At 43.9% G+C, this 26,084-nt stretch overlaps 1 protein-coding gene across 25 annotated transcripts in view; it reads left to right on the top strand.

The window, feature by feature from the left end:
* TCF7L2 (transcription factor 7 like 2) overlaps positions 1 to 26,084 on the top strand; it is a 240,101-nt gene that overhangs the window by 44,455 nt on the left and 169,562 nt on the right. For 10 of the 25 annotated variants that reach the window (XM_064144366.1, XM_064144364.1, XM_064144365.1 and 7 more), the window contains exons 1-6: positions 5,561 to 5,661; positions 6,060 to 6,187; positions 8,086 to 8,181; positions 12,699 to 12,820; positions 13,140 to 13,206; positions 13,406 to 13,530. In XM_064144366.1, coding sequence (XP_064000436.1) covers positions 6,103 to 6,187; positions 8,086 to 8,181; positions 12,699 to 12,820; positions 13,140 to 13,206; positions 13,406 to 13,530 — 495 coding nt within the window. In that variant the 5' untranslated portion in view covers positions 5,561 to 5,661; positions 6,060 to 6,102. Of the gene's footprint in view, positions 1 to 1,105; positions 1,228 to 3,161; positions 3,439 to 5,560; positions 5,662 to 6,059; positions 6,188 to 6,727; positions 6,862 to 8,085; positions 8,182 to 11,969; positions 12,168 to 12,624; positions 12,821 to 13,139; positions 13,207 to 13,405; positions 13,531 to 26,084 lie in introns of those variants that run through there. The other 15 variants (XM_064144377.1, XM_064144381.1, XM_064144379.1 and 12 more) reach the window with 7 other exon arrangements.

Below are 26,084 nucleotides of genomic sequence, written 5' to 3'. Positions count from 1 at the left end.
GTATATTTGGACGTGGCACTTGGTGTCATGGTCTAGCCTTGAGCTCTGTGGTGAAGGGTTGGACCTGAGGATCTATGAGGTCTCTTCCAACCTTGATGATACTGTGATATTTCCAGTTTTGAGGAGTGCAGCTGATGAGAATAAGGTAAAAGTTCAGTACATTTAACAATATGTGCCTTTTTTTTTTGGTTCCTAACATAATTCTTCCAGTGGCTGTAAATGCAAGAGATATGATGTGATCTCAACTGGAAAAGAGAAGGGATTTTATATTTGTGAGTGGGAGAAGAGTTTCACAGTGTAGTGATCTCTGTGCAACAATGGCATTAACACCACTGAACAAGCAGCATGGTGAGCAGTGGGACTGCAGCAGTCTGCCCTTCATGCACAAGCTCTGACCCCCCCAACACTGCCCTCTCCCTGTGGACCTTCCCTCTTCTAGGTGCTTATTTGGGCCTCTCTTATAGTCATTAAGTTGAAGGATGTAAATATTGTTGAGCTCTCAGTCTCCTGTCATATTTGTCTGAAGTTGATCTATGGTTACAAATGTTACAGCATGATGAGGTGAACCACTTTTCTCCAAGAAGCCAAGATAAAAGAGGTGAGATTGTCAGCCAACAAAACTAGGGAAAGTTAAACTTCACATATCTTTCTGATGAAAAACAAGCATAATAAATCTTTTAGGAAGTAAAACAAAACAAGGGCACTCTGTGTCGTTAAAAGAAACAAATCCAGAAGGATTTTACAGAAACTTTTAAGAGTTCTGGTCAAACTCATGCTAAAATACCACATATCCTCCTCAATTAATGTTGGTGCCAGTTTCAGAGACTCTATCCCCAATGTCACAATCTTGGCATATCTTTTAAAACCACAGTTCCTGGATGTCTGTGTCTCAGAGTCTCTGTGTTTTCTGTATTTAAAAAATGGGAATGTCTCTCCTTTATGGTCTTTGGGGTCAAGATTTCAACTTGGGAATGCAAACAGAACTGTACTGTAAACTGGGGTTTACTCCAGACAATAAATTTTGGCCATACAAAGACACTTTTTGTGTAGTAAGCTGCTTTTGTTTTTTTTTTTTTTTTTTTTTTTTTTTTTTTTTTCCTTTTAGAAAGTATCTTCATTTTGAAAGCAGAGTTCAGCTCTTGGGGATGTAAGCCTTTGGTTTGTAGTCTATGCCAGCCCTTCAGGCACTGGCTGCAGTCAACGGAGCAAGACAGGTATCATCGTGAGGTGAGTCATTGCTCAATGGAGATGTTTGAGCTAGCTGGGGTGAATCACTGTTGGGGCTTCTATTAAATGTACAGGACACTTAGATGGCCAGCTTAAAGCCCTGGGAGACAAAATACTCTCTGGCCTGTTACTGTTGCAGATGATCTTCAAATCAGCCTGTTTCCATTGCCTTACCCTGCAACATGTAAAATACACAGAGAATCGTCTCCCTGAAGTGGCCCACTCATGCCAGGGAGCTAAACCTGAAGATATGAGGACCTGTTCAGTCATAGACAGCAGAACTCCAGGAATAAGAACATAAACTGCTGAAGGTGAAAGGGCAATATGAGATGATACTCTTTTGTAAAGTTATCTGATTGAAACTAGAGAAAGATTAGGTTGAGATAAAAGTGTGATGGGGTTTCTTTTTTTTTCCTCTCCCTTTCCTCTCCCTTTCCTCTCCCTTTCCTCTCCCTTTCCTCTCCCTTTCCTCTCCCTTTCCTCTCCCTTTCCTCTCCCTTTCCTCTCCCTTTCCTCTCCCTTTCCTCTCCCTTTCCTCTCCCTTTCCTCTCCCTTTCCTCTCCCTTTCCTCCTATTTTTTTTTGTATTTTTTCTCTCCTTAGAGAAGGTAATGAACATCCTGTGAAACAAAATGGAAGGGACTTGCTGACTTGAAATTGTCAAAACCAGGCCAGATGTCTTTCTAAATTAAATACTGTAGGTCTGCTAAAAATTACAGAATTGAGGCAGGAATCACTTGTTGAAATTCAGCGACCTCTGTAATACAGGACCTCAGAGCTGAAGATCCTAATAATCTCCTAAAAATCCTACTTCTGTTTCAAGCAGTGCTTTGATCCAAATAACATCTGCTTGCAGGAAAACAAAACAAAACGCCAACAACAAAAAACCCCAAACCCACCCACCCAACAACAACAAAACAAACAAACAACCCCCCCACATTTGTAAAAAATGATCTTGTTAAATCAAAACTAATGTTGCAATTTTTTTTGCTAGACATTGTACATATGCTTAGTGGAAACAAACACTCCTTGCCCAAACAGGGCATTATATGAGTGTTCAACTGTAAGCACCCAGTTTTGTGCACGGAATGTATCTCACAGACTTTGGTAACAGACTCATGCACACATGATCTAATGGTTGCCAGCAGGATTTCTGGTCATGTCAAGTACCTGAGGCATTGTGGAAGCTCTCTGTGTGTCTTGAGGTGGCTAGAGATGGGCATTGATGACTTAGTTATCCAGATAGGAACGTCTCAAAATGTGATTTTGCAAGCTTTTGGTGATCCTCAGGAAGGGATCAGCGGGAGTTCACCACTTTTCAGGTCTGAAATCAGGAGGAAGGAAGGAATTTCATATTCCTACGAGACAGTATGCTGCTGCCTCACTAACTTTCCTGTAATTGTCCTGTACTGCAGCACTCAATGCTTCAGTCATAAATCACGCAGCTCTAGTGCCACGGGAAAGTATGCAAAATGGGCTGCCCCTAATATTTTAGCTATGTTCTCCACTCCTCCCTGGACATAGATTGCTCTAGGTCAGAAGCACAATGAGAATGAGCCAGAGGACACATGTATCACAGGACCACAGAATGTTAGGGGTTGGAAGTGACATCAAAAGATCACCCAGTCCAACCCTTCTGCCAGAGCAGGGTTCCCTAGAGTAGGTCGCTCGGGAGAATGTCCAGGTAGGTTTTGAATGTCCCTGTAGAGGGAGATTCCACACCTTCTCTGGGCAGCCTGTTCCAGTGCTCTGCTACACTGACAGTGTGCCCCAGCTTGCGTCCATTGCCCTTTGTTCTATCACTGGACCACTTGGGAGGAGTTGTCAGAGGATGTAGGAAGGTCCTCTGTATACAGATTTCTTCAGTCTAGGCCACTGAAGGAATCTAGAGACCAACATTATTCTGACCTATGTGATCTCCACTTTCTTCCACAGCCCTCTTTAGTGAAATCACTGTCTCAGCTCCCTGCCTTTGAGAAGAAAACTAAGCTAAGAAGTCTGGCAAGGCCGAGAGAGAAGACAGTGCCTCAGGCAAGCAGTGGAGATGCCAATTCTACCACAATGCCTTGAATGCCAGATTATGTCTTCCCACAGATCCTTAGATGTCCTAAGGGTGCTGTTGCCTGAAGAATTACAGTGGCTCTTGTACAACCACGAGCTGTTGTATAAAAGGGTGAATGGAGCGGGTGTGTATGACAGACCTGTGCCCCAGGTAAAATAGCAGACAAAATACACTCTGCAGGACCCACCCTTGCCCTTTGTGCCTCCCTAATTAGGGAAGAAAAGTGGTGCTTTGTATCTTCCGACTGCACTGACATCCAGACATGGTGCATTTTCTATCAGGCAGGTGCTGATCACAATCATTTGCCTTTTGGTTTGAAATTGCAGCCTACTTCCTCATCAGGGCCAGGAAGCTCTCAGCTGAGAGAGGCTGGGTGTCAGGAGGCAGGGCACAGGCTCTCCTTACTTGCTGCCTGGGATAGGACAAGGAGCAATGGACGTAAGCTGCAGCACAGGAGGTTCCACCTCAACACAAGGGGAAACTTCTTTACTGTAAGGGTCACAGAGCACTGGAACAGGCTCCCCAGAGAGGTTGTGGAGTCTCCTTCTCTGGAGACTTTCAAGGCCCTTCTGGCTGTGTTCCTCTGTGACCTGAGCTAGATTGTGTGGTCCTGCTCTGTCAGCAGATTTGCACTCGATGACTTCTTTGGGTCCCTTCCAACCCCTAACATCCTGGCAACCTGCAAACCAGAACTCTGTAGGATTAGGGTCCTTAAAAGGAGCTAATAGCTCCGGGTGGCTGAGGTGAAAGAAGAGATCAGCATCTTGGGTTGCCTTTGGCAGAGGACACAGTTATGTGAAAGACCAGCTTGATGAACAAGAGCAGAAATGTCCTGAGATCTTATTGCCTCTTCTTTTCCCAGTCTAGTAGATGAAGGTTGTTTGGAATCCCTTCTGTAAATTACCCCTCCTTACACACCCATACTGCTTGTGGGTCCATCTCTTCGGTCCCATGTTTCAAGGGGGCCTGAATTAAGTAAGGACAGGGGGCTCAGACAGCAGCTCTGATTGAGCTAATTGCAATACTTCAGGCTGCAATAAGTTTCCCAGACAGGACCCTGTTCCCGTGGCCTGCCAGCTGTGCCTCTCCAGCGACATTATCTGGAGGCACCAGCAGCAGACAGAGCCTCTGATGCAATAAATCTTGGGAGTACTCCTGAGACACAAGGAGAGCACTTGATGTTGCTCTTATCCTGATTGTTTTGGATAGCTCATTGTCACCTAATTGTACTGTAGGAAGGTCTGTCCATTCCCTCCTGTCTGCTTATTTGTGCCCTCAGGCTATGTAAAGACTGCATGTGCCTGAAACAACAGCCAACCACAAAGTCTCCAGTGCCACTCTTGGTATGCACTAGCTGAAATTCCTTGTTGCAAGACAAGCCTCTGTCTGTTGATAAATGGCAGCGTATTTCACAAAGAGAGAGAGTCTGCTCTGCTCCTTCAGCAGGACTCTGTCTATCTCCTTGCCTGACTTGAAACTGCTTGATGTAGTTGGGATGCTTTTGGAAAAATAAAAAAGAAACCACACACTTCAGTAATTGGAGGTAGGGGGGGGAAGGAAAGACCAAAACTACCTTTAAAGCAGAATTATTAATCAGAAAATTATTTGCTAGGAAATAGTAAAATACAATAAATATTTCTAGAATAAATGGCCTGCTCAAGCTATCAAAATGTCTTCAAGAAGTTAAGAACGTTTTTCTGGAGGACCCTTTCACTTCGTCTGTGCTTTAATTTATGAAGTATTAATTAATCTGACTGTAAATTTTCAATGTCAGGAACTTATCTGCACATACAGTGGCATAGTGGTTGCCCTGTGCAAAATACTGGTCGCAACTGCTTGCACAGAGAACAGAAACCATACTTCCCTGTAGTTTTCTGAAAGATGAAAATCTGTGTTGCAGCCTTTGGTGGCTCCCAGAAAGTGCCCTTCTTGTGACTGCCAGCCTCCAGACCTGCCTGGGATCTGAGCTGGGTGTTTAACTCTGGGCTTGCAGGAAACACAGTGCTCGTTCACTTCCTAGCCTAAATTAAAACTTCCTGCCTTAACCTAAAATTATGTTCTCTTGGTAAGCCTTCGCTGTCATCATCATTGACTGCATTATGATGTGGCCACTAGCTGCTCTGAAAGGCTAAGGTATTGTCCTGGTTTTGCTGGAGCAGAATCCTAGACCAGCTGCAGGCCATCAGCCAGTGCAGCTGGCCTGAGTTGGTCACAGGTGTATCCCATGTTATAAATGTTAAGCTCAGTATAAAGGGGGAAGTTTGCTGAGGACAGGGAGTTTTCTTCCATGGCTTCTTGCTTAAGTTACTTCTGATATTGCTTATGCTTCTTCTACTATGGGCTGCCTTCCCATTTCTTGTGGCCTTTGCTAGGGTAAGTGTAATTTTGTACACTTCATATTGATGTTGGTATTGGTTTTGCTATTTCTTTAAATGCTTTTTCATTTAAACCCGTGCATCTTCTAACCTTTTCCTGATTCCCCTTCTCTGCTGGGGGAGGGGGCAATTGAGTGATAGGACTACTGCTGTAGTTTAGTCCCAGGTATGAGCTAAATGTAGACAGGTATTTGGGACAGGAAAATATGGGATGGTGCACTGAAGAGCATGAAACCTAACTGAATTGATATGGAGAAAAACTGAAGTGTGAGGAGAGTACTCCAAAGGGGGCTGTCCTACCCTCCTCTAGGGTAGGGTGTCTGCCCATGGCAGGGGGTTTGGAACGAGATGATCCTTGTGATCCCTTCCAATGCTGACTGATTCTACGATTTCCAGCATCTCTTCTCTTCTACATGGATGACCTGGAGGTGGTTTCATCATGCTTGCAAATGACATCAAATGGGAAAGAGCAATTGAAATGGTCAAGGGCCATCCAGAGGGACCTAGAAAGGCTGGAGGAATGGGTCAGTATGAACATTATGAAATTCAGCAAGAATAAATGTAAGTTCTACCTACTACTTGTCTCATTTTGGTCTTTGGAGGCTTTTTGAAACCTTGCTGGATGAAACCCTAAACAAACAGGTCTAAATTCAGAGCTGAAATTCCTTTGAGCAAGAGGCCAGACTAGAGATGTCTTCCCATCCCTTCCAACACAAGTGTTTCTGTCATTGTATGGCATGATCAGATAATCCTGTGTTGTTAAACTTGATTGTTTTATGAAGTTACTACCCCAGTGCTGAGTATTGTCATCCATCAGCCAGAACCCCTACAGCTGGAATGCAGCTGGCACATGTTCATCTTCCTAGACCATTGCAAAACTAATCCCTTTTACCTCATATTGCAACAGAGTACAAATGCGTACACAGCTAATTACTGTGTCAGTGGAAAGGGCAGTCACTTCTGGCTGAGGGCATGCTCGTCGCTTAAAGCTTGCTAGGTTTGTAGCTTACCACCATCTGCTCTCAGCCATATCTCATCTATAGCATCACCCTCTGATGCTACATTAGTGGAAGCCAAATTGTTATCATTTTGTTAACTGTAACATCATGCCATCCACAAACCCTGGGTTAAGGACTAGTGTCCCAGCAAAACCACTGAGTACAAAGAGGACCCTTGCTCCAGAGCACTGACTGTCCAGGTAGGTGCCAAAGGTAACAGGCACAAGAGCACAGGGAACTGGTCATGCAATGATCTGTGGTCTTAGCTAATGACCTCTGTGCTCCAGCTTCTTAAATTCCATCCTGTAGACAGTAAAGCATCCTGCTTCTGGCCAGTGTTTGATACTTGCCTGTGAGCACATAAATACAGACACCTACACTAGAGTCCTTGCCTGTGAAATGAGAGTATTTTTTTAAGTGTAATGGCCTACTGTTTTGGTTAGTTTGGAAAATAGAGACACATAAATACAAATCTAAACATGCTTAGCTTAAGAGTGTTTGTTTATAACTAAACACTGTTAAACTTTCTGGGTTTATTTACTTGTTTCTTCGGGGTATTAGATCCAGTCCAAAGCAGGAGCTAACTATATAGGTGTGCACATATCTCTGTTGCACAAATAAATCAAAATAAAGCAGCCCAGTTCCTGTAGACTGACATTAGAATAAGTGTATCTTAAGAAAGTTCTTATTCAGACTTGGCTTCAGGCAATAAAACGTCATAGATGTATAACTCCAGTGAGTGAAATTTCTAGGGAGCAAATTAGGCTAAAAACATCTTCTAGAGACAGCTAGAAAGGAATCAGACACCACCCGAAAATAAGGCAAGTTATGCAGTAAATGTTTCATTTATTGGATTTCTTCCATTACTATTAGGGTTAAAAGACATGTTGTCAATAAAAATGGTATATTTATGGAGGACTCTGTATTTCAGAAGCCTATTTCTTGTCATTCACTCCTATAGTGCTTGATATCACCTCATGATAAAGTGTGAATAATCTCTGCATGAGTGCATACTTCTATCCATTAACTATTTTATTATTAGACAGAATTATCTCGAACAAAAGCAAGAGGTACAGCTGTGATTTAGGCACTAGAAAGGGAGGTATGTTCCTCCTGATCCATAGCCATGACTTAGGAAGCAAAGCATAGGTGGAAGGAGGTTAGGCTGTGCTATAAGGTTGAAATGAAACAACCCATCAAGTGTTTTTGGTATCTGATTTTCTAACGTTTCTCTGCCAAGTACAAGCTAGGAAGCCCACACCTATCGCTTAAATGGCACACTGTGACTTGGTTGGTATGTGCAAAATCTGAAGCCACAAAGAAATCTAGAAGCAGCATCATGATCTGGCTGTTTGTGGGCGCTTTGCTATTTGATGGCTTTCTTGAATTTTTTTTTTTTTCCCATGTGTTCTTGTTTTGGTCAGTGCAAATGACTACAGAAAGAAGCCATGGTTGCTGTTTTCATCTTGTCTGCCCTAGAAAAAGTCATCTCTCTGCTAACTCTGGAAGACCAAGTACTGGTAAGGCACTGGGCAGATGTGTTTGCTTTGTGTTATTGGAACCTTTTCAATATTGAAATCTTTTCTGATATTTAGAGCAGATTTAATGATCCAAGATTATTTGTAAACATGCAGACTCCTTTGAGCTGTAGACTCAAATCCCAGTCTGGTCAACCAAAGCCCTTTTTATCTTTCCAAAATAAATAACTTGAATTTTACACATTGCAACCTACATTAGGACCTTTTGGAGAAGACTCTGAAAACTGATGACTCGCCCCAGATATGTAAACATTAGCCAGGAGCTGCAGCTGGCAGTTAGCAGACCATATTTCTCCAATATAGACTTGGGCCTCTGGTGAGACATTAAAGATTCCAAAGTATTTTCCATAAAACAATAAATTTCCTTGGCTGCCCCTGGTCAGTCTCCTCCCTCTCTAGTTCATTGCAATGCAAATTGGCAGGTGAGCCTCGTGTGCTTTTTTGCCATTGCTCTTTGTGGGATTCCACAGGGATTCTCGGGACAAAATGCTGTGCCAAAGTGTGAAGTGGTGATGCCATTGCCAGTAACCAAACCTGATTGCTCAGCATTTGGGTACGTTGTACCAAGTTGCAAGAGTTGCAAAAGCTCGGGGAGAAACAGTTTCATTTCATCTGTGCTAGAGGTCAGCTTTGACAAGAAAGCTAGCATCCCTCGAGGACCGAATTTGGAGCACCTGGCTTTCTCTCTCACCAAATGTTACTTAAAATTGGGTATCCAAACAAGAAATCATGGTTCATGCAGTGAATTAGCTTGAGTTCTCTTTTATTGTATTTGTTTCTTTTAATACTGTGTTTCTTTCACTGTTAAACACCATACTTTCAAAAAACTTAAGGCGTTACCTGAGAACCTACAACTCAACAGGTTCTACTCACCCCTGGAGAGCTCTCCCTTCCATGAGTGTGAAACAAGAATGGTTACATAAAGGGAAATGATACAAATAAGATGCATAAGTGAGTTGCACTGTCTTAATTAAACCATGTTTCTTTAGGAATCATCCAGAACACCTGGAGTTTGAAACTGAGCTAGTTATAAGTTGCGGTTTGAGGAGAAACAAACAAACCAAGACCACAAACAAAACAAAACCATAAACAAACCCTGGAAGAACTTGATGTTGCCATGAAAGCTAGACTAGACCTTCATGGGGCTCTTGAGTCCATCATGGCAGCAGAATTTCAGCTGTGCACATGAGCAATGCTTTCCACAGCTGGGGCACAGCCTCTCAGTCTTCCAGCCTGAGGCTGCAAGAGCCAACTTTTGTATCTAGGACCACCATGTGGCATTGGGGGGTACAATGCTTAGCATCATTGTATCGACATGTACTCATGTGGGTATCATTATGTGTGAATAGTTCAGGTGTGTCATCACCCCCTGTCAGTCGTACTACTCACATATGTGAGGCTCTACAGAATCAGGCCCTTCTGCAAACAGCTTTGGGGGAGGACTGCATCAGTCTTCATGCTTAATAAGTAGTTAGCAATCACACTGAAGACTGAAGTAAAAGTGTGCTTGTTTAACCAAAAAAAAAAACAAACCTCACAGCAGATTGTAAAAAGATCTTTGAAAAACAAAACAACTACGCAACTGTTTTTGTTCATTTGGATCAAATTAGAACACATGGCCCTGCAAAGTAAATAGGCGTCTGTCACGTTTGTGTTCCTAATCTCTTATTGTTTGGGATGTAAAAACATTTTCAAAATCAAAAGGCAAACGAAAATGGAGAATATTTGTTAAGGTGTCTCTCTGCAAGGCACTAGTTAGAAAAGGCAGTAAGTACATTGTAGGGGGCAAATGGTGAATGTGCATGCCCACAGACAGTTATTTAGTAAAAAATCTCAAAGTAAAAAGCAAGTTAGTTAAAAGACCAGTGGAAAAAGAAACTGTTCAATGCATGTCCATTGAGTTAACAGTGAAGTATTTCATTCTTCATGTTTTTCCTTGGTGTCTTGAAATAATCCCTTTTCTGTCTCCATATTCCCACTTAGACATTGTTCACAGACTTATTTATTTATGAAGTCTGAAGGTTAGTCCCTACCTGCTGAGACTAATTAGCCCTGTTCTTTGTGTCCTATGCAATCCTGTCTGATTAAATGTACACATTTGTTTTACTTCTTTTCATGCTTCCTTTCACTCTACTTCACTGATTAATATTAAAGTTGTAAGTTGCCGCGATTTTTTTTTAATTTCTATTTTGTCTGCATCTTTCCCTTTAGTATGCAAATTTCCATGTGAACTTTTTAATGCCTGAGAATTGATGTTAGCCTTGTCGATCCCTGTATTATTTTTATTATTCTTTGTACAGAAGACAGTTTAGCTGAAATCCCCCAAACTCCCTAAATATTGTATGACAAATTGGCTTTGTTTTGGAAACCCTATGTGCTGAATGGCCCTTAGCAGGAGCTGCAGGTTAGGTTTCTGGAGGAATGTTTGGATTATTTAGTACAGCCTGTCCCTCGCTTTCAAACACCATCTCCATTAGACAATTTACTAATTCCCATTGAAATTACTGTCTGTCCCCCCCCTCCCGCTCCCCTCCTTTTGTTCCTTGCCCATGTTAAAGTTTCCAATTGACTCGTCCATTGTTACAATTTGTCACTGCTGGAAGATCAATTTGTTTTCCCCTTCCCCGCACCACATTATATTCGGGTAACAGATGCCATTTCTTGCGTCTGCATTATTCTGCTCCCCATTTTGTTGCCGTGCAGGCTGAGCTCTGGCTGGTGACTTTACCCAGACGCTGTCCCCAGCCCCGCAGAGAGGCAGCAGCCCTCGCCCTGATCGGAGGTGGGGCGGGCGGCCCCGCAGACCGTGGGGACCCCGTGGCCGGTCCGGACCCCCCGGCTCCCCCCCCCTCCCCTCCCGCGGCCAGGACCTGCCCGCTTTCACTTTGATTTCTCTCAGCGTGGTGTTTACGCCACCGCAACTTTTCACTTCTGAAGTCTGAGAGTCCTTGATTCTCCGTCCTGCCATGCTAATTAACTTCTGAGCAGTCACATTCCTTTTCCTCCTCTTTTATTTACATCAAGGACCGAAAAATATTATGCCTTACTATAAGATAATTTGGAAATATCTGATCTTCAGCGAGTGATGTCGCACATTTTCATCCTGCCTGTTGTAACCACAATAAATGCACGGAGCCAGTGCTGCTTTAAAAAAGGCAGCTTTTACTACATTCTAGTGTTTATTATGATCAGACTTTCTTACCTCCAACGAACGGCAAGAAAAAATGTTAACGGTTTACCAAAAAAAAATAAATAACGCCCCCCACCCAACCACCCTGCAGTCACATGGACGCAGATAATAAGGGCACACATCTTTCAGGAGAATCCGGACTGCCCGGAGATGACATGTTTATTAATGTTCAGTATGTAAAAGTTAGCGCTTTCCGAACAGCGCAGGCAGGGCCACTCGTTCGGGTGCTTTTTCCCTCCCTGCCCTGCCCCGCCCCGTCCTGCACCTCTGGTCCACTGTGCGATTTTTGTTCAAATTTTTTTAATTTGGGCTTTTTTTTTTCGGTTGTCCTCCCCTAGCCCCCCCCCCGCCTCCCCCCTCCCCAGTTTGTGCCCCGCCCCCTCGCTCCGCGCCCCCCCCCCGGCACTCTCGTAGCCCGCCCCCCTCCCCTCGCCCTCCCGCTCCCATGCCAAAAAGGATCATTGTTAGCTTCCTACTTCCCCCACCTTCTCCTCCCCCTCCCGCGCCCCAGACCTGTTTATTTATGCAGACGTCACCGGGGAGCCCCCGCCCCCTCCTGCATCTCATTAAGTGCCTGGTGTGTTTCTCGCTCCCTGTCAATAATCCCGGATCCCAGACTTCTCCGTTCCTCCGGATTTCGATCCCCCTTTTCTATCTGTCAATCAGCGCCGCCTTTGAACTGAAAAGCTCTCAGTCCAACTTCAACTCACTCAAACCCGAGCGGCACAGGCTCCCAATATCCGCGGCGGCTGCCCCCCCGTTACAGCTGACTTCTTGGGTTTGTTGCATTATTTTGCCTTCCCCCCCCTCCCCCCCCCGCGCCCCCCCACCCACTCCCCCCCTCCCCCCGGTCTATATATTTTTTTATTATTATTAATTTTTTCGCGAGTGCGTGCGCGGGTGCGTGTGCGCGCAGTGCACGCCGACCAGCTCCCTGGAAGAAAGAAAGAGAAAATCCCGAAGAAGGAAAGGAAGAAGCCTAAAGTCACTGGTGCAAAGGAGCAAAGAAGAGACATTTCCCTCCCCTCCTCCTCCCTCTTTTCCCCTCCCCAGGAGGAAAGAGAAGGAGAAAAAAAAGAAACTTTCACCTTGGACTCTTCTTTTTTTGGTGCAAACTTTCCCCCCCCCCCCCCCCTCTTATTTTTTTCTTTTTCCCCTCCCCATTCCCTTCTTTTTTTTTTTTTTTTTTTTTCCCTTTCCCTTTTTGCAAAATTGCTGCTGGTGGGGTGAACCAGGAGGAAAATGCCGCAGCTGAACGGCGGTGGAGGGGACGACTTGGGCGCCAACGATGAACTGATCTCTTTCAAAGACGAAGGGGAGCAGGAAGAGAAGATCTCCGAGAACTCCTCGGCCGAGAGGGATTTAGCTGATGTCAAGTCGTCTCTCGTCAATGAATCAGAAACGAATCAAAACAGCTCCTCAGACTCGGAGGTACGGGGGAAGCCCCCCGCGGGGCCGTTTCGGGGCGGCGGGCGGGCGGGGGCCGCGCTGCCTCGCCGGGGCCGCGGCCGGGGGCGCCGCACCGGGTCCCACTCCCGCTGGCGCCCAACTTTCCTCCGCGGCACCAACTTGTAACGATGTCTTCTGTTTTGTTCTGTTTGTTTCTCCTTCCACCTTCTCCCCTCAACCTCTCCCTTCTCCTTCGCCTTCTATTCCTTCCTTCTTCCTTTCTACGCACCCCCCCCTGCCCCGCAATACTCCACAACCCCCTTCCCCACCTGCCCCACGCCGACCCCCGGCTTGTTCCCAGGCGGAACGGCGGCCCCCGCCTCGGTCCGAAACTTTCAGAGATAAATCCCGGGAAAGTTTAGAGGAAGGTGAGTACGGCGGGCCCGGCCAGCACCGCCGCCCGCCCGTCCCGCACCGCCCGCCGCCCCTTCGCCGGGCGCCCGGCTCCTGTTTTTGGGATACTATCTAAAAAAAAGTTTTCCTTCTTCCCTTCTCCGTCTCCCTTCTCTTTCCCCTTGTTGTCTCCTTCCTTCCCCGCTCCCGCTCGTGTCTCCCCCGCCATGTTAGCTGCGAAGAGGCAAGATGGAGGGTTGTTTAAGGGCCCACCATACCCGGGTTATCCCTTTATAATGATCCCCGACCTCAGCAGCCCGTATCTGCCCAATGGATCGCTCTCTCCGACGGCGAGAACGGTAAGTGCCTTGTTTTTTTTCTCCTGCTCTTCCCTCTTCCGTTCCTTTGCCTCTGTACTCCCTAGCTCTTGCCGCTGCCTCGCTCCCCGTTGCCCCGCTCGTCCGCCCTGGCTCGGCCCGGCTCTATGCCCCCTCCCCCGCGCCGCAAACTTTCCAAACTCCGCGGGCCGCGGCAGGAGGCTGTTTACACTTTGCGATATATTTTTGTTTTTTTCTTTCATTCTTTTTTTTTTTTTTTTTTTATTTTTACTTTCAGTTTTGTGGACAGCTTTCTGGAGCCCTTGTAACCTCCTTTGCGGGGAGGGTGTGAGGGGAGAGTGAAAAAAAACCCTAACCAAAACACAAACAAAATCCAAACACCGCCTCATGCAACCTCAGAACAAAACTGGAAATAATCAAGGGGTTGATTTCCCCCCTCCTCCTTCTCCTCCCCTTTCCCCCCTTTCCTTGGGGAGGGAGGAGGGTATTTTCTCCCGGCCGAGCCTGGGAGCCGCTCTCTCCAAACTCTCCGTTTTCCATGGTGATCAGTCGCCTCCTGCCCTCCTCCGTAACGACTGGGCCGGCTCCCCCTCCCCTTTCCTCCCCCTTAACCCTCTCCTGCCCTCGCCCGCCCTCGGCTTCGGGGAGCGGCGATTTCATTGTGTCCCGGCGCGGAGTAACGTCCCCTCCCGCCCGTGGGCAACGCGACTTGTGACCGGCCTCACCGCGGCCGGCCCCGCTGCCGGCCCACAGCCTCGCCCCGCCTGCTGGGGAACGAGGCCTGGGCGAGGTGGGGGCCGTGGCACGGCACCCCTGCCCGGTGCGCTTGCAGGGCCCCCCACCTCACCTGGGTCTGTGCCCCGAGGCGACTCGGGTCTTCGTTCGTGCCTTGCGATGCTGAGAGGGTCGTGGGGTAAAGCTGGGGTTTAGAGCAAGGGAGAAGAGAGGGGCTCAGTCCGGAAACGCAGATCGCCTCGCTTGGCTCGAGTAACAACAACAGCAGCAACACAAAATAATCAAACAAGTCGAGCAAAATTCCTGCTGGAAGTGTGCTGGCAGAAAAACAGTTTGCTTCAAGCGTCCGGTTTTTGTTGGGTTTTTTGCCCCTTTTTTTTTAGTTTTTTGTTTTTTTTTTAAGACCCCCGGGTGCAGTGTCAGGGGCGTGCGGACAAGCACACCCCTGCCTGGAGAGACAGCAAGTTTTAACCTGGGATCTCAGTAAACTTTGTGGACTGCTGTTGCGTTTGTTAAATCTCAGCTGTTTTTCCGCTCGTGGTGTCACCCACGTTGTGCTCTGCTCTGACATCAGATTTCTCAAGTGTCACCTCTTTTTTAAAGAGTTTTTGCAATTATTTGTGCTAAAACGGCAAAGTCCACTGGGACTGCAAAATCCTGTGTATTCCTGCTGCTGGGTTTAGCCTTGCTGTAATTTTTCTTCGGGGCGTTTCTAAACCTGAAGCATCCTCACCATGTGTTTATACACTTTTTTCCCCCCCTTTCCTTTTTTCCCCTTGCGGTAACACGAGATAGCGATTTACAATAATAGATCTACTGTTGGAGCCATACTAATGACTGAGGGCTTGGACAACTTCAGTGTATCAGATCTACAAGTGTTTGAAAGCATTAAAATATTAAACATCGGGTCAGACTTGTTTGTACTTAGCAGATCGTCAGTAGCCACAGCTGAGTAAATGGAGAGTGTCAGGGAGGCAGTAAGGAAGGTTTTCTGACTATGTGTGTTATTTAGGGCCGTGGTAGGGGTTTGTTTTGGTAGCTTGTGGGGCTCTTCTTGTGAGGTGGTGATTTCTGGGACAGTAGCACAGGGATAACTGCAGTTTGCAATTGTAATGATTGGGAGGAGAATTCAGGGGCTGAATGCATTATATTTTGAGTACGTACGGTCATCCCCATGTATATGGATGATGGTGATAAATTCCAAATTGTGTAAGCACTAGGATCCAGATGGCAAAACAATCTTTGTTACAATCAACTTTGTTATAAATTGCGAAGCTTTAGATTCCGTTTCCCCCTCCCCCTTTTCACCTTAAATGCATTCCACTGTTCCCAGTGCAAGCTAATAGGAAGCACACCTCCGCTGCTTTTTTTCTTGAAGCGTTTTTCTTACTACAGCTACACTTCTTTATTTTTTTTCCTCATTACCTTCATTCCAGATCCTTTTTTTCCTTAGCATGTGAACACAGGATCCTTAGGCAGTTAGTTTTTCTGGAAGCATTATTCCACCCCTTGCTTCCCCCCACCCCCTCCCTTAAAAAAAGGCCTCCATAGGAATGTTGGGTTTGTGTGAATTGAAGGTTCTGTACAAAAAGATTACAGGTTGGTTTATTGTTGGTATAGCAGGTGGCCTGCTTCTGTTATCAGATGGATTCTGAAAGGGTATTTCCATACTCAATAGGCAGTTTTCTTATTTCCACGTTCAGGCTCCAGCAACCTTCTCCTATCTTCTTAACCTTATTCTTTCACATTCTGTATGTTTGTTTGTTTGCCTGCCACTTAATTATAGCCAGGAAAAATTAAAGTTGTTTATTTAGGCCTGAGAGCAGCATGTTATAAGGATTCAGCGGGATAGCTGTTTTCTGTCACACACTGGTTTTAGGTGGATTCTAGTTCTCTGCTGTACCAGCTTTCAAGATGATGAACTAGATCTTTCTCTTGTTTGTTTGGTTCTTTTCGTATTTTTTTTAAAGGTATAGAAGATTCTGCATAACTATGACATTTATTTTTGTTTATATGGTTTTACCTGAAGCCATATTTATTGAGTTACAGAGCATGCCAGGTAAAGAAGTGATGCAGATATGTAGCAAAATTGCTTTTCCTTTCTTTTTTGCTGTTGGAGAATCTTTAAAGGTCTGCGGGTGTGGTTTTTTTTGTCGTTGGTTTTTGATTTTTCTTTTTCCATTTTTTTCCTTATTGTTTTATTTGGGGGGTGTAGAGGGGTTATTGTGTTTTGTATATGTACCTGTGATTGTTGGAGAGCAAACTCGGGGGCTGCAATTTCTGCTTTGCTGCTTCAAGGAGGTGAAAAATTAAGCAGATTTTTATGGTGCTTTATATGGTGGATAATACAGCAAGAATAATGCTTTAAATGCTGCAAAATCTTCATGAAGCTTGATAGGAATAGTTTTATTCTTCAAAGTCAGAAGATATTTTTTTATTGCATGTTAGTCTTGCTATTGGTAGAATACTGTGGATTGCTTTTAAGAATAGCTGTGTATTAAATAGAGGTCTAGTCAAATAGTAATGAAGTAATGCATCTGAGAGTGCCAGCTCCATACCTACGCTTGCAGAGGGACTGGGCTAGCTGCCTGTTAAGGATAATTAAGGAGAATGTGTTCCTTTTAGAAGTGGAAAATGAAGAAGTGATGTATTTAAGTTTTGCCTTTAAATCTGGGGCTTGGTGAGTGCATTTGATGCGTTGTAATTTGAGAAAACCCTGCTGGCAGATATTCCTGTTTTCACTAGTGCTGCTGCATCCTCTTTCCCTTAAATTGCCGCTTACTGATTGAGATTGTGGAAGCGAGGTTGTGTTTGGTCCTGAAGTCTGGGGGTTTGGCAATGGCTGTGGCGGAGGGCAGCCCCCTCGACTTGATTTTTTTACATGCAGGAAGAAACTTTTTTTCCCCTTCTTTAATTGACTTGACAAATGGATGTTTTCCTTTATCTACTAAATCAAACAACATAATCCTTCCTAATACAAAAGCTGTAGCCCCTGGGGTGTGAAGGGTTAATGGTGGTCCTTTTTTTCCCCTCCCTCCAATTGTTTTGACAACACTTTTCAAAGTGTGACATTCTAAGCCCTTGCAATACAATGTAATATTACTGTAATTACACAGGTCATTACATTTTAAATAGAGAACAATAAAATGCTTATCGCACTGAAAAAGAACAGGTGTTCTTGCCCTTCTTTGGTATTTATGTTAATTGTTTTTCATCTCCTTCAGAAATATGGCTGGCATGTTAAGGTTTCAGTCTCGATGTGACAATATTAAATCTGTAGTAATCTTTATGGTTGAGGTTTAATGTCTGCAGTATGGATTATCGTATTAATGTCCACCAACTAGTTTAATAATGTAGATACAACTTAATATGTCAGCACTTTATGACACGTAGCTGTTGAATGGAGAGGGAATTAGGCACTTTCTTTTTCTTTTAAAAAAAATAAATTGAATGGAGTTGCTTTTCATGAAGTTTCTGGACTCATGTAATAACAAGCTATTAAGAACCGATGGTCCTGTGGTGCAAAAATCAAATGGAACCGCCATAAAGAATATTTCCTTATGCTTAATTAGGCAGATTGCTGAATCACTCTGCTATCACATTAGCATAGCTGATATACAATGGCCAACAGACCTTGTTTGTTAAGTTATTTACGGTAAAGAAGCTGACTTATTTTTAATTCTCTCTTCTTCCCCCCCCCCCCCCCCCCCCCCCCCCCCCTCCGATACGGTTTCATTCTGGAGCAAATGCTGCATTGCTTAGTCAATCAGCTTCTCTTTAGGGGGCTGTGAAAATTAGTTAGAGAAAAGTTTCGTGTTTCTGGGACCTTGCAAAACAATATAATGCAGTACTGTTGCTTGAGTGTACAGGATAACTGCAGGACTGCACTTCATTAAAAATAATATTTGCTTTGGAAATCGAACCATTTTAATAGGTGTACCAGTGGCTGATCTGTATTGAAAAAAAAAAGTAAAGACAGTAGATGCCTTTCTAGGTTTTTGGAATGCATTCATACATGGCCTGATTATGTTGAGTAGAGTAAGCTGTTTGGGGTTTTTTGCCTTTTTTTCCTCCTTCATTTTTTCTTCAAGCAAATATATGCTGATTTGTCAGCTGAAGGTGGAGGGGGGTGGGAAGGTGTATGTTGCAGCTTTCACTGGAGCTTGTAAACCAAACATAGGTAAAAATGTTTTAAATTTGTCAAGACTTTCGTGACTGGGCCCCAAAATCAGATAAAAAATGTGGTGTAGAGAAAAAGGACAGCTGCAGAGTTTTTGTGTGGACGTGTGTTTCTGTACCATGACTAAAAACTCTGAGGACCTTTTCCCAGCTGTCTGGGAGTTATGTGGAAGTTGGATTATTGGCAGTTAAGCATGAGACAACCTGGATTTAGCAAATGCTCTCCTACACAGGAAGCAGATGACATTATCCTGGGGGAAGGGAGGAGATCCTTCTCCAGGCACAGCCCGGTGGGAGACGCCTGCTCCCCCCCAGCCTCTGAACAGCCAAAAATGAGGGCTGGCCATAGGCACATAATAAATATAAAAAAGACTGGGTTGTCAGTCTGGGGGTATTTTATCAGGTTGAGTTTTTTTTGTGTGTATGTGCAAAATCAGACACTTTGCTCTTACACTGGGGCCGTTGTGAGATGTTTTACACGGTGGGGGGGAGGGCTGTGAGGTCTGGGGGGAAATTTAAAGCTCTGTCCCCCAAGCATCTCCTCAGTACTGTGTCCTGGCAAATATGTAAATGAGCCTTAAAACTTTGGCTTCTAATTGGGCACATTTGTGAAGGAAATGGTTAATTTTACAACCAAAGGCAAACTTGCACCTCGACAGGTCTGCTGAAAGAAATGTGCCACAGTCGTTTGCTGGCAAGCACTGCAGGGTCATAAATCCACGGGGTTTATTTACAGCCTATAACACTTATGAATGTTAAGATATTTGACGCCACGCTGGCCTTATAATATCCAAGGTCCACAGACACTGGCAGTGGGTCAAATTTCTTTCACTAATTATAAGCAATGAGAGATGGAGTGTGGTGCTGGGGGTGTGTGTGGGGGGATATATGGAAATCCTCTCTCCCCACCCAAAAGTGAAGAGTATTTTTGCTCCTCCACCCAACTGCTGGTTTATGTTTGTGCTGGGTTGTTGCTTTTTTTTTAATGTAGGCTCTGAAGTTTATAATTAACACTTGCAGTGCTGTGGGTAATGCAGCTGGGCTGAGGGAAGGAGTTTTGAGCACAGCTCGGGTCTGTCAGAGAGGTCTCAGCAGCATTGTGCAGTATTTCCTAGATACCGACACAAGCAAACATTTAAAGACAGATGACACCTGGAAACGTCCTTTAATTTTCTCACATACCACTGGGCCTGGGAGGGGGGAAAAACCCAAAAATAGCATCTGGATTGATGCAAAAGGTGGATACTTGGAAATACATGTATTAGACTGTTTTGGGTGCGTAAAGCAGGGCCTCTTAAAAGGCAGCAGCAGCCCACGTTGAGGGAAAACATGCAGTGAATGAATGAAGGTATTGAGGTTAGAAGTGTTTTTTGGGGGAGAAGCATTGTGTCCTGCTGGAAAGGAGATAGTGTGGGATGGACTCTAGGTTAGTGTGAAGAGGTGAGGGGAGCAGAGGGGATGTGCAGAGGATGGTGTTTTAGGATGGAGGTGACTGCGGGGAGGCAGGGAGAGAGCAGGCATCACTGGAGAGTAATTGGAGGACAAAGGAGGGATGTTGGAACGTGAGGAGAAATCCTAGAAACTTGGGGAGGGGGGAACCTGCCAGTATTTGAACGGATGGTTGAAGGGGAAGCTTGGGATTTGGGGATTGACTCTTAAGTGTCAGGGAAGTCTGAGGCCCAAGGAAAAATACTGCTTCACTCAGCAAAGCTCGTTATTCTCTGCTCACTCCCCATTAAACACACTTTCCTAGAGTGGACAGTCAGAGTTGAAGTGCTGCTGTCTTGTCTGTGCTGGGGGTATATGTGTTTTAACAAGATAATGTGATTACTCAAATATGTCTAGGTACCACTTTTAGCATTAATTTCCTCAGCAGTTGATTTTTGAGTTCCCTGCGGCTTACTGTTGTGCTTGGAGACTAATTTAAGAAAAAGGCTGGGTTACGTGTGTGGTTGAAAGCTGCACTCTCCTTCACCCATATGTTTTTCTTCTGTGAGCCATGTAAAACCTTATTTAAAAAAAAAAGAGGAGGAGACTGTCCATTTGGCCCTTCCACAAATAGCTGTACAGTTCTGCTCAAGATTTTATGCATTTGCCTAATCAATGGAGCGCTGCGACTTATCAGCCCCTGGGGAGAGATCCAAATCCCCCAGCACAGTGCTGCAGAGCTGGTGTATTATTGTACCCTCCTAACAGGTTATCAACAAGGATGTTCCTGTGATTCCCAAGATGCTTCCCAGCCCCTCCAGCATCTTCCCCCCCCTCCTTTATGACAAAAACTGTTCAGTCTCACGCCTTTGTTTTAGGTTGGCTAAACCCTCGACCCTTATTCTTCGTGGGGTCACGCTTAGGCAACTGGGCAGTGCTGAATGAGTTAAGTTGCTGGCTGAAGTTTGGCTTCATGCAACTAAATTTGAGGCCTGGTAGGCATTAGCAGGGCACAGCACATTTACAGAGCTTAATTAGTACGCACTGTAATTGTTCATGGTCTGCCAGAAGGAGTAATGTTCAGGAAAAGTGGAGTCGTTCTTCTGCAGTCTTCAGTTTTAAAACGATAAATCACTTGCATATTTGTGCAGTGATTCAAATGGAGCTGAGACCTCTCCATCTCAACATGTGGTAAATTGTAAAGTCAATGAATTGCAGATGTAGGGTACAGCAGATTCTCTAAGAAAATGTGGAATGAATGGGGAAGGTTGATGCTATAAATACATCCTGAGAAGATAACTGGGTTTCTGCTCACTGTGCCAGTTGTGATGCACTAAAGATATTAACAGTTTCATTTTAATATATTTATTCTAAGCTTCTTTAAATACAGGGGTACCATGGTATTTCACTTGGTGAGGTTTTCATTAATGCTCCAGAACAATGTGTTCACATGGACATGGGTGTGATAGCCATATTAATACAAATTAATTCATCATGGGTGATGTTGTATATGTTACTAGAGGAGCCTATAATAGTGGGACACTTTAAAGTGTGACCGCAGCAGCTTCTCACAGGAAAAGTTGTGGTGAAGGATACCTTTATATTCTGCTTGGAGGAAGCATTGGGAATATTGTTGTTTTTCACCGTGACATTTTGGAACCACACATAATTCTTTCTAACTTGAGAGAGACTTTTTGGGTGTATTAATTTGACAGCCTAGCGTCTATTTTAAAAAAGCAGAGCACAAACAAAACTCTGCTCTGCAGACTGACATCATAAATGCTCTGTATTGTTGTTGTGGGTTTTTTTTTGAACGTGGAGAATGTGTGTCACTCTTACTGCTGTGAAATCTTGTCTTCCTTGGGCTTGGTCCAAGATCCATTTAAGTTAGTGGGAAAAAAAAGCTTCTATTAATAACCAAGGGCTTTGGATCAGGCCCCATGTGTCTTGAACCAATGGCCAACTTCTTCAAAAGTGGATAAAGCTATTGAAAAAGCCATACTCAACCAAGTGTCACATTGATATATTGCTTCTACTGCGGTGTCCTTCACTCTTGGAAAGAAAAAAAAGATTTAAATGTTTCCAATGGTCCTTTCTGAAAGGAACTCCTGCTTCTGCAGTATCTGACTTTCCCACAGAAGTGCAGAGCATCCTGGCAGGATTGGGATTTGGTCTAAGGCTGTGTTGCATGTCAATACTGCATTTCTAATAGGAGTAGGTGGCTTTGTGTGGAAGTTGTAAAAGTTAATGATTGCTCTCTGACTCATATGCAGCTGGTTTCAGCGAAGAAGAAATGATGACAGGAAAATGATAGAAATTGTAGGAGACAAGTATGCTTTGGCGAGCAGAGAATGGATTTGTGTCACTTGAAATGGTCTTGCTGAAGGAAGTGTGAAGAAGGAGAGGATGGGAGGACAGCTTCCTTTTGGAGTCAGATGCTTTGGGTATCAAACTCCTATACGTATTCAGTCATGAGGAGAGGCTGAATTCAGGAGGGACTCTGTTGTGTTAAGTGTCTCATCGCCATTTTCTTTTAGTCCTACTGATGGAGTTAGCCCTACTGATACAGTTACCTCTAACTAACTGTTTTTTTTCCCTCTTGGCAGAACAGGTTTTAATGCTCTAGGCTCTGTGGGAAGCCTAATGGCTACTAAGTATGAATATAGAATTGTGCTCAACCGGTATCTGTCTCACAGTTCTGTAGGGCTCTCCAGGGTATCAGTGGTGTAAAAGATGCTGAATACAACAAAATCAGTCTCTGCTTTTTAATTCACCAGTGGTGATGATACAACTGAGACACCAAAAAAAAAAAATTCCGAAAGGAGGATAGGGGAAGTGATAGACAGTGCCACGCTGAAAATACTGGGGAATGTGAGATAATCTTGGATGATACAATACATGCAAATTGTTTATTTCACAAAAGGGAAAAATAGAGCAAGAAAAGATGGGGGTGTACCAACCTGAGAACATCCAAGCTGCACTGGAGTCAGTGACTCCTTAATGAGGGTATAGACTTTTTCTATTCTAGAGACAAGCCACTGCATTGATTTCTGGTTTTAACTGATGTGGATGTGTAATAAAGGTTCTCTTGCAACTGCTTTAAACCTTAGCCTGGATAATTTTGGCCTGCTTAAATGGGTGAACTGGTTTAGGAGAATACACATCAAGAAGTTTGCTTTGGTTAAATTAGATTTAAGACATAAAACCACACAGGGCTCTGACATAGACAAGGTCTGGAAGATGGACTATAGATGCTACGTTGGTCTGCACCCAGGCTGAGCAGACCACTATTGAAATTGCACTATTATAAGTGTTTGCAAGCATTAAAGAATCCAGAGGAAGATATGACCTTGAATGAACACATCAGAAGAATAAGGTGGCAATCACTGCTTTTACATTTGTTTTCTCTGGGACATTGTCAGGAAGGTTTTCTGTCTCTGAAAGGAGTTACAGATCATAGTTATCTCTTCAGAAGTCAAGTTTTGGAGATTTTTATTGTTACTAACAAAAGTAAACAACAAACCCCTGTTTGTTTCTTTTTTAATTATTAAGCTAAACCATAAAACGTGGCTTAGAACACAGTTGTGTCAGTTTAACAAAAAACAACAACAAAAAAAGCCCAAACCAACCAACTGAAAAGCAAACAAACAAAAACCCAAACAAACAAACAAACACAAAGGTACTTTACAGGAGCTAGTCACAAATGTAGCTACTGCACTGGTCACAAAACTGCTGTGTAAAGAGTATCCATAGAGCTTGTTTTATCTGGAAAGCAGCTAAATGTCTTTACAATTCCCAGGGTTATTAAAGGCCAAATGCCTGGTATATGTGGGTAGTTTATTTTCCATTGAAATCTGTTGCTCAACTACAGTACTCAAAGGTACTTTTAAAAATTTCATAAATATGAAATGGAATTTCATCAATCCGAAATGAAAAAGTGAAAACTAGAACCTAGGTGTAGCTGGGTGGCTGTAAATGGGAATTGTGTGCTGTTGGCGTGCCTGCACGCAGGTATGGAACTGGTTAGGTGGGCACATCTACGTACATGCATGGGATGGATATTGTTTGTGAATGTGTACTCGGTTATCAGGTGTCTATTCAATTTTAATTGACAATATGAGATTCCTGTGGTTACTCTGTGCACAGATTGCCTTGGGGCTCCACAGGGTTTGTGGGAAGAAAAGCCTTGACAAGTTTCCATTAAGCTCTGAATCAGGCAATTGGAAAAGAGGAGAATGAAAGGAGCTGAAAAGAGGGACAACTTGTTAGTGTTGCATTCTGCGCTTGCAACGAGAAACCTCTTTTAGACAAGAGTGGTTCTCAGGCCAAGAATTTCAAACTCGCAGAGAAACCTGTCCAGAACACAAAAGTTGTTTGAACGGGGTGCAGAATTGTCACAGTAATTAGAGCAATCTCCGTTTACTGAGTGGCAGCCTTTATAAAGGACAGGGGATAAAGGGTTCAAATTCATCTTTCTCTCTCTGATTCACTTCTGATGAACTGCCTCTGTGTATGTATGTGTATATGAAGGGGTGTGTGTGTGTGTGGCCACATCTTCAGCTACTCATCGTTTGATTGCCCTTGTTTTAAAAGAAGAAAGACTAAGTTTTCTTCTTTCTGCCTCAAATTACATTTTTCAGGCATTTTGCTTTATATTTTTTTTATCACTGGTCTAATTTGAGTTAGAGAAATAAGAGGATGCATTGGGGAATGTGCTTGTGCTCTGCTAGAGGGGGAACCCCAAATATTTCTCCATCAGTTTCTCCTTTTATTTGATCCCTCATCTCTGACTCTTAGGAGCAGTCCCATTATTTTTAATAGGATTACTTGTGGGAGCAAGAAAAGTGAATGAATAAGGCTTGGAATCTTGAATCAAGTTTATCCTCTTGCCACTGCAAGGTCTGTCCAAAACTATTGAACTGGCTGGAGTTTCACCTCTGCTCTTATTAGCAGATTACACTAGACTGAGTTTTGTGAACAGGCCACGTAAAACTGTAAAAATAGGAGCTGCTGCTATGCATGATGAAGAAGCATCTGAAGGCCTTGGGTGAGATGCTACACAGAGAAAAGTGGTAGGGAATGAGGGAGCAAGCAGCTTGGGTACTTCTCCCCATGGAAGAAAATATGACTATTACATTTAATTTACACTTTACTTTTAAAGAAAAGATTAAGCTTCTTTATTTTCTTTAATGTTTGTCCCAAATGTAAAGATAGTAATTTTGATCTGTATTTTCTTAGCTTTGTCATTGCCTTTTATTAGTTCTTCCTGAAATAATATAGGATCTCCGCTTTGTAAAAATTCGGAGGTAGCAACCTTGGCTGATTTACTTAATCACTTTGTCAGTGTTAATGCTTCTTCCCTTTGTTCACCACTACATCTGAATGCAGAGAGAGAGAGGAGCCCTTCAGGCCGATGTCTTTGCTCTGTTTTGTGTTTCTCTGTATCATGTTGCCTTTGAGGCCCATGGCATGGCTGGCTAGGCATTTTGTTGGGACCCCTCTCAGTGTTGTATGTCTAATTCATCCTCAATTCCTCTCTCCTGGAGACCTGGGACCAGCTAGCATCTGCACGGGGTTCCTAAAGTATGGACCAGAGGGAAAAAGGAAGATCTTCCTGATTACAGAAGCACTGTTAAAACTAATAAATACTCACAGCTGTAAAAATTGTAGCCTGGAGGTGGTGTATGGTTTTGTAGAGAGTTTGTTTTTTTTATTAATTGTTTTCCACCTCTTCCTCCTTCACTTATTTTCCCTTGGATGATGATGATGAAGAAGAATTTGGCTAGATATTTTTTAGCAAAAAACAGGCAAACAGACTCTTTTTTTTTTTTTTCCCCTCTTCCCATGTGGTCAGCTCCTAGTATGAAAAAAATGTGGGAAATGGCTTGTCTTGGTGTTTGCATTGTAAAAATGCCTGTTGATGTGCAATGTCGTACACATCTGTTTGCTCCCTCGGAGCATGCTTTCCCCTAGTTTGTTTGCCTTGTCTGTCTTCATAGTGTGTGAATACAGGAGGATTTTCTGAATCCATAGAAGTTGTAGGCACAAGGAGGAATTGGGAGACGATGTTTTTTTGTGGCAGTGATGCTGAATTGCTTATGCAGTGTTGGAGCACAGAGTTGGGTTTGTGTGTTGGACAATGTCACGGTCAGGTTGAACAATGTCTTCATTTTTAGATGATGCTATTTTGTCTCAACCATTGATGGTTTGCAGACCAGTTGTGATGTCTGCCA

The sequence above is a fragment of the Pogoniulus pusillus genome, chromosome 6 (assembly GCF_015220805.1).
Source record: "Pogoniulus pusillus isolate bPogPus1 chromosome 6, bPogPus1.pri, whole genome shotgun sequence".
NCBI classification, from domain to species: Eukaryota; Metazoa; Chordata; class Aves; order Piciformes; family Lybiidae; genus Pogoniulus; species Pogoniulus pusillus.
This window is presented reverse-complemented; position numbering and strand designations above follow the sequence as displayed.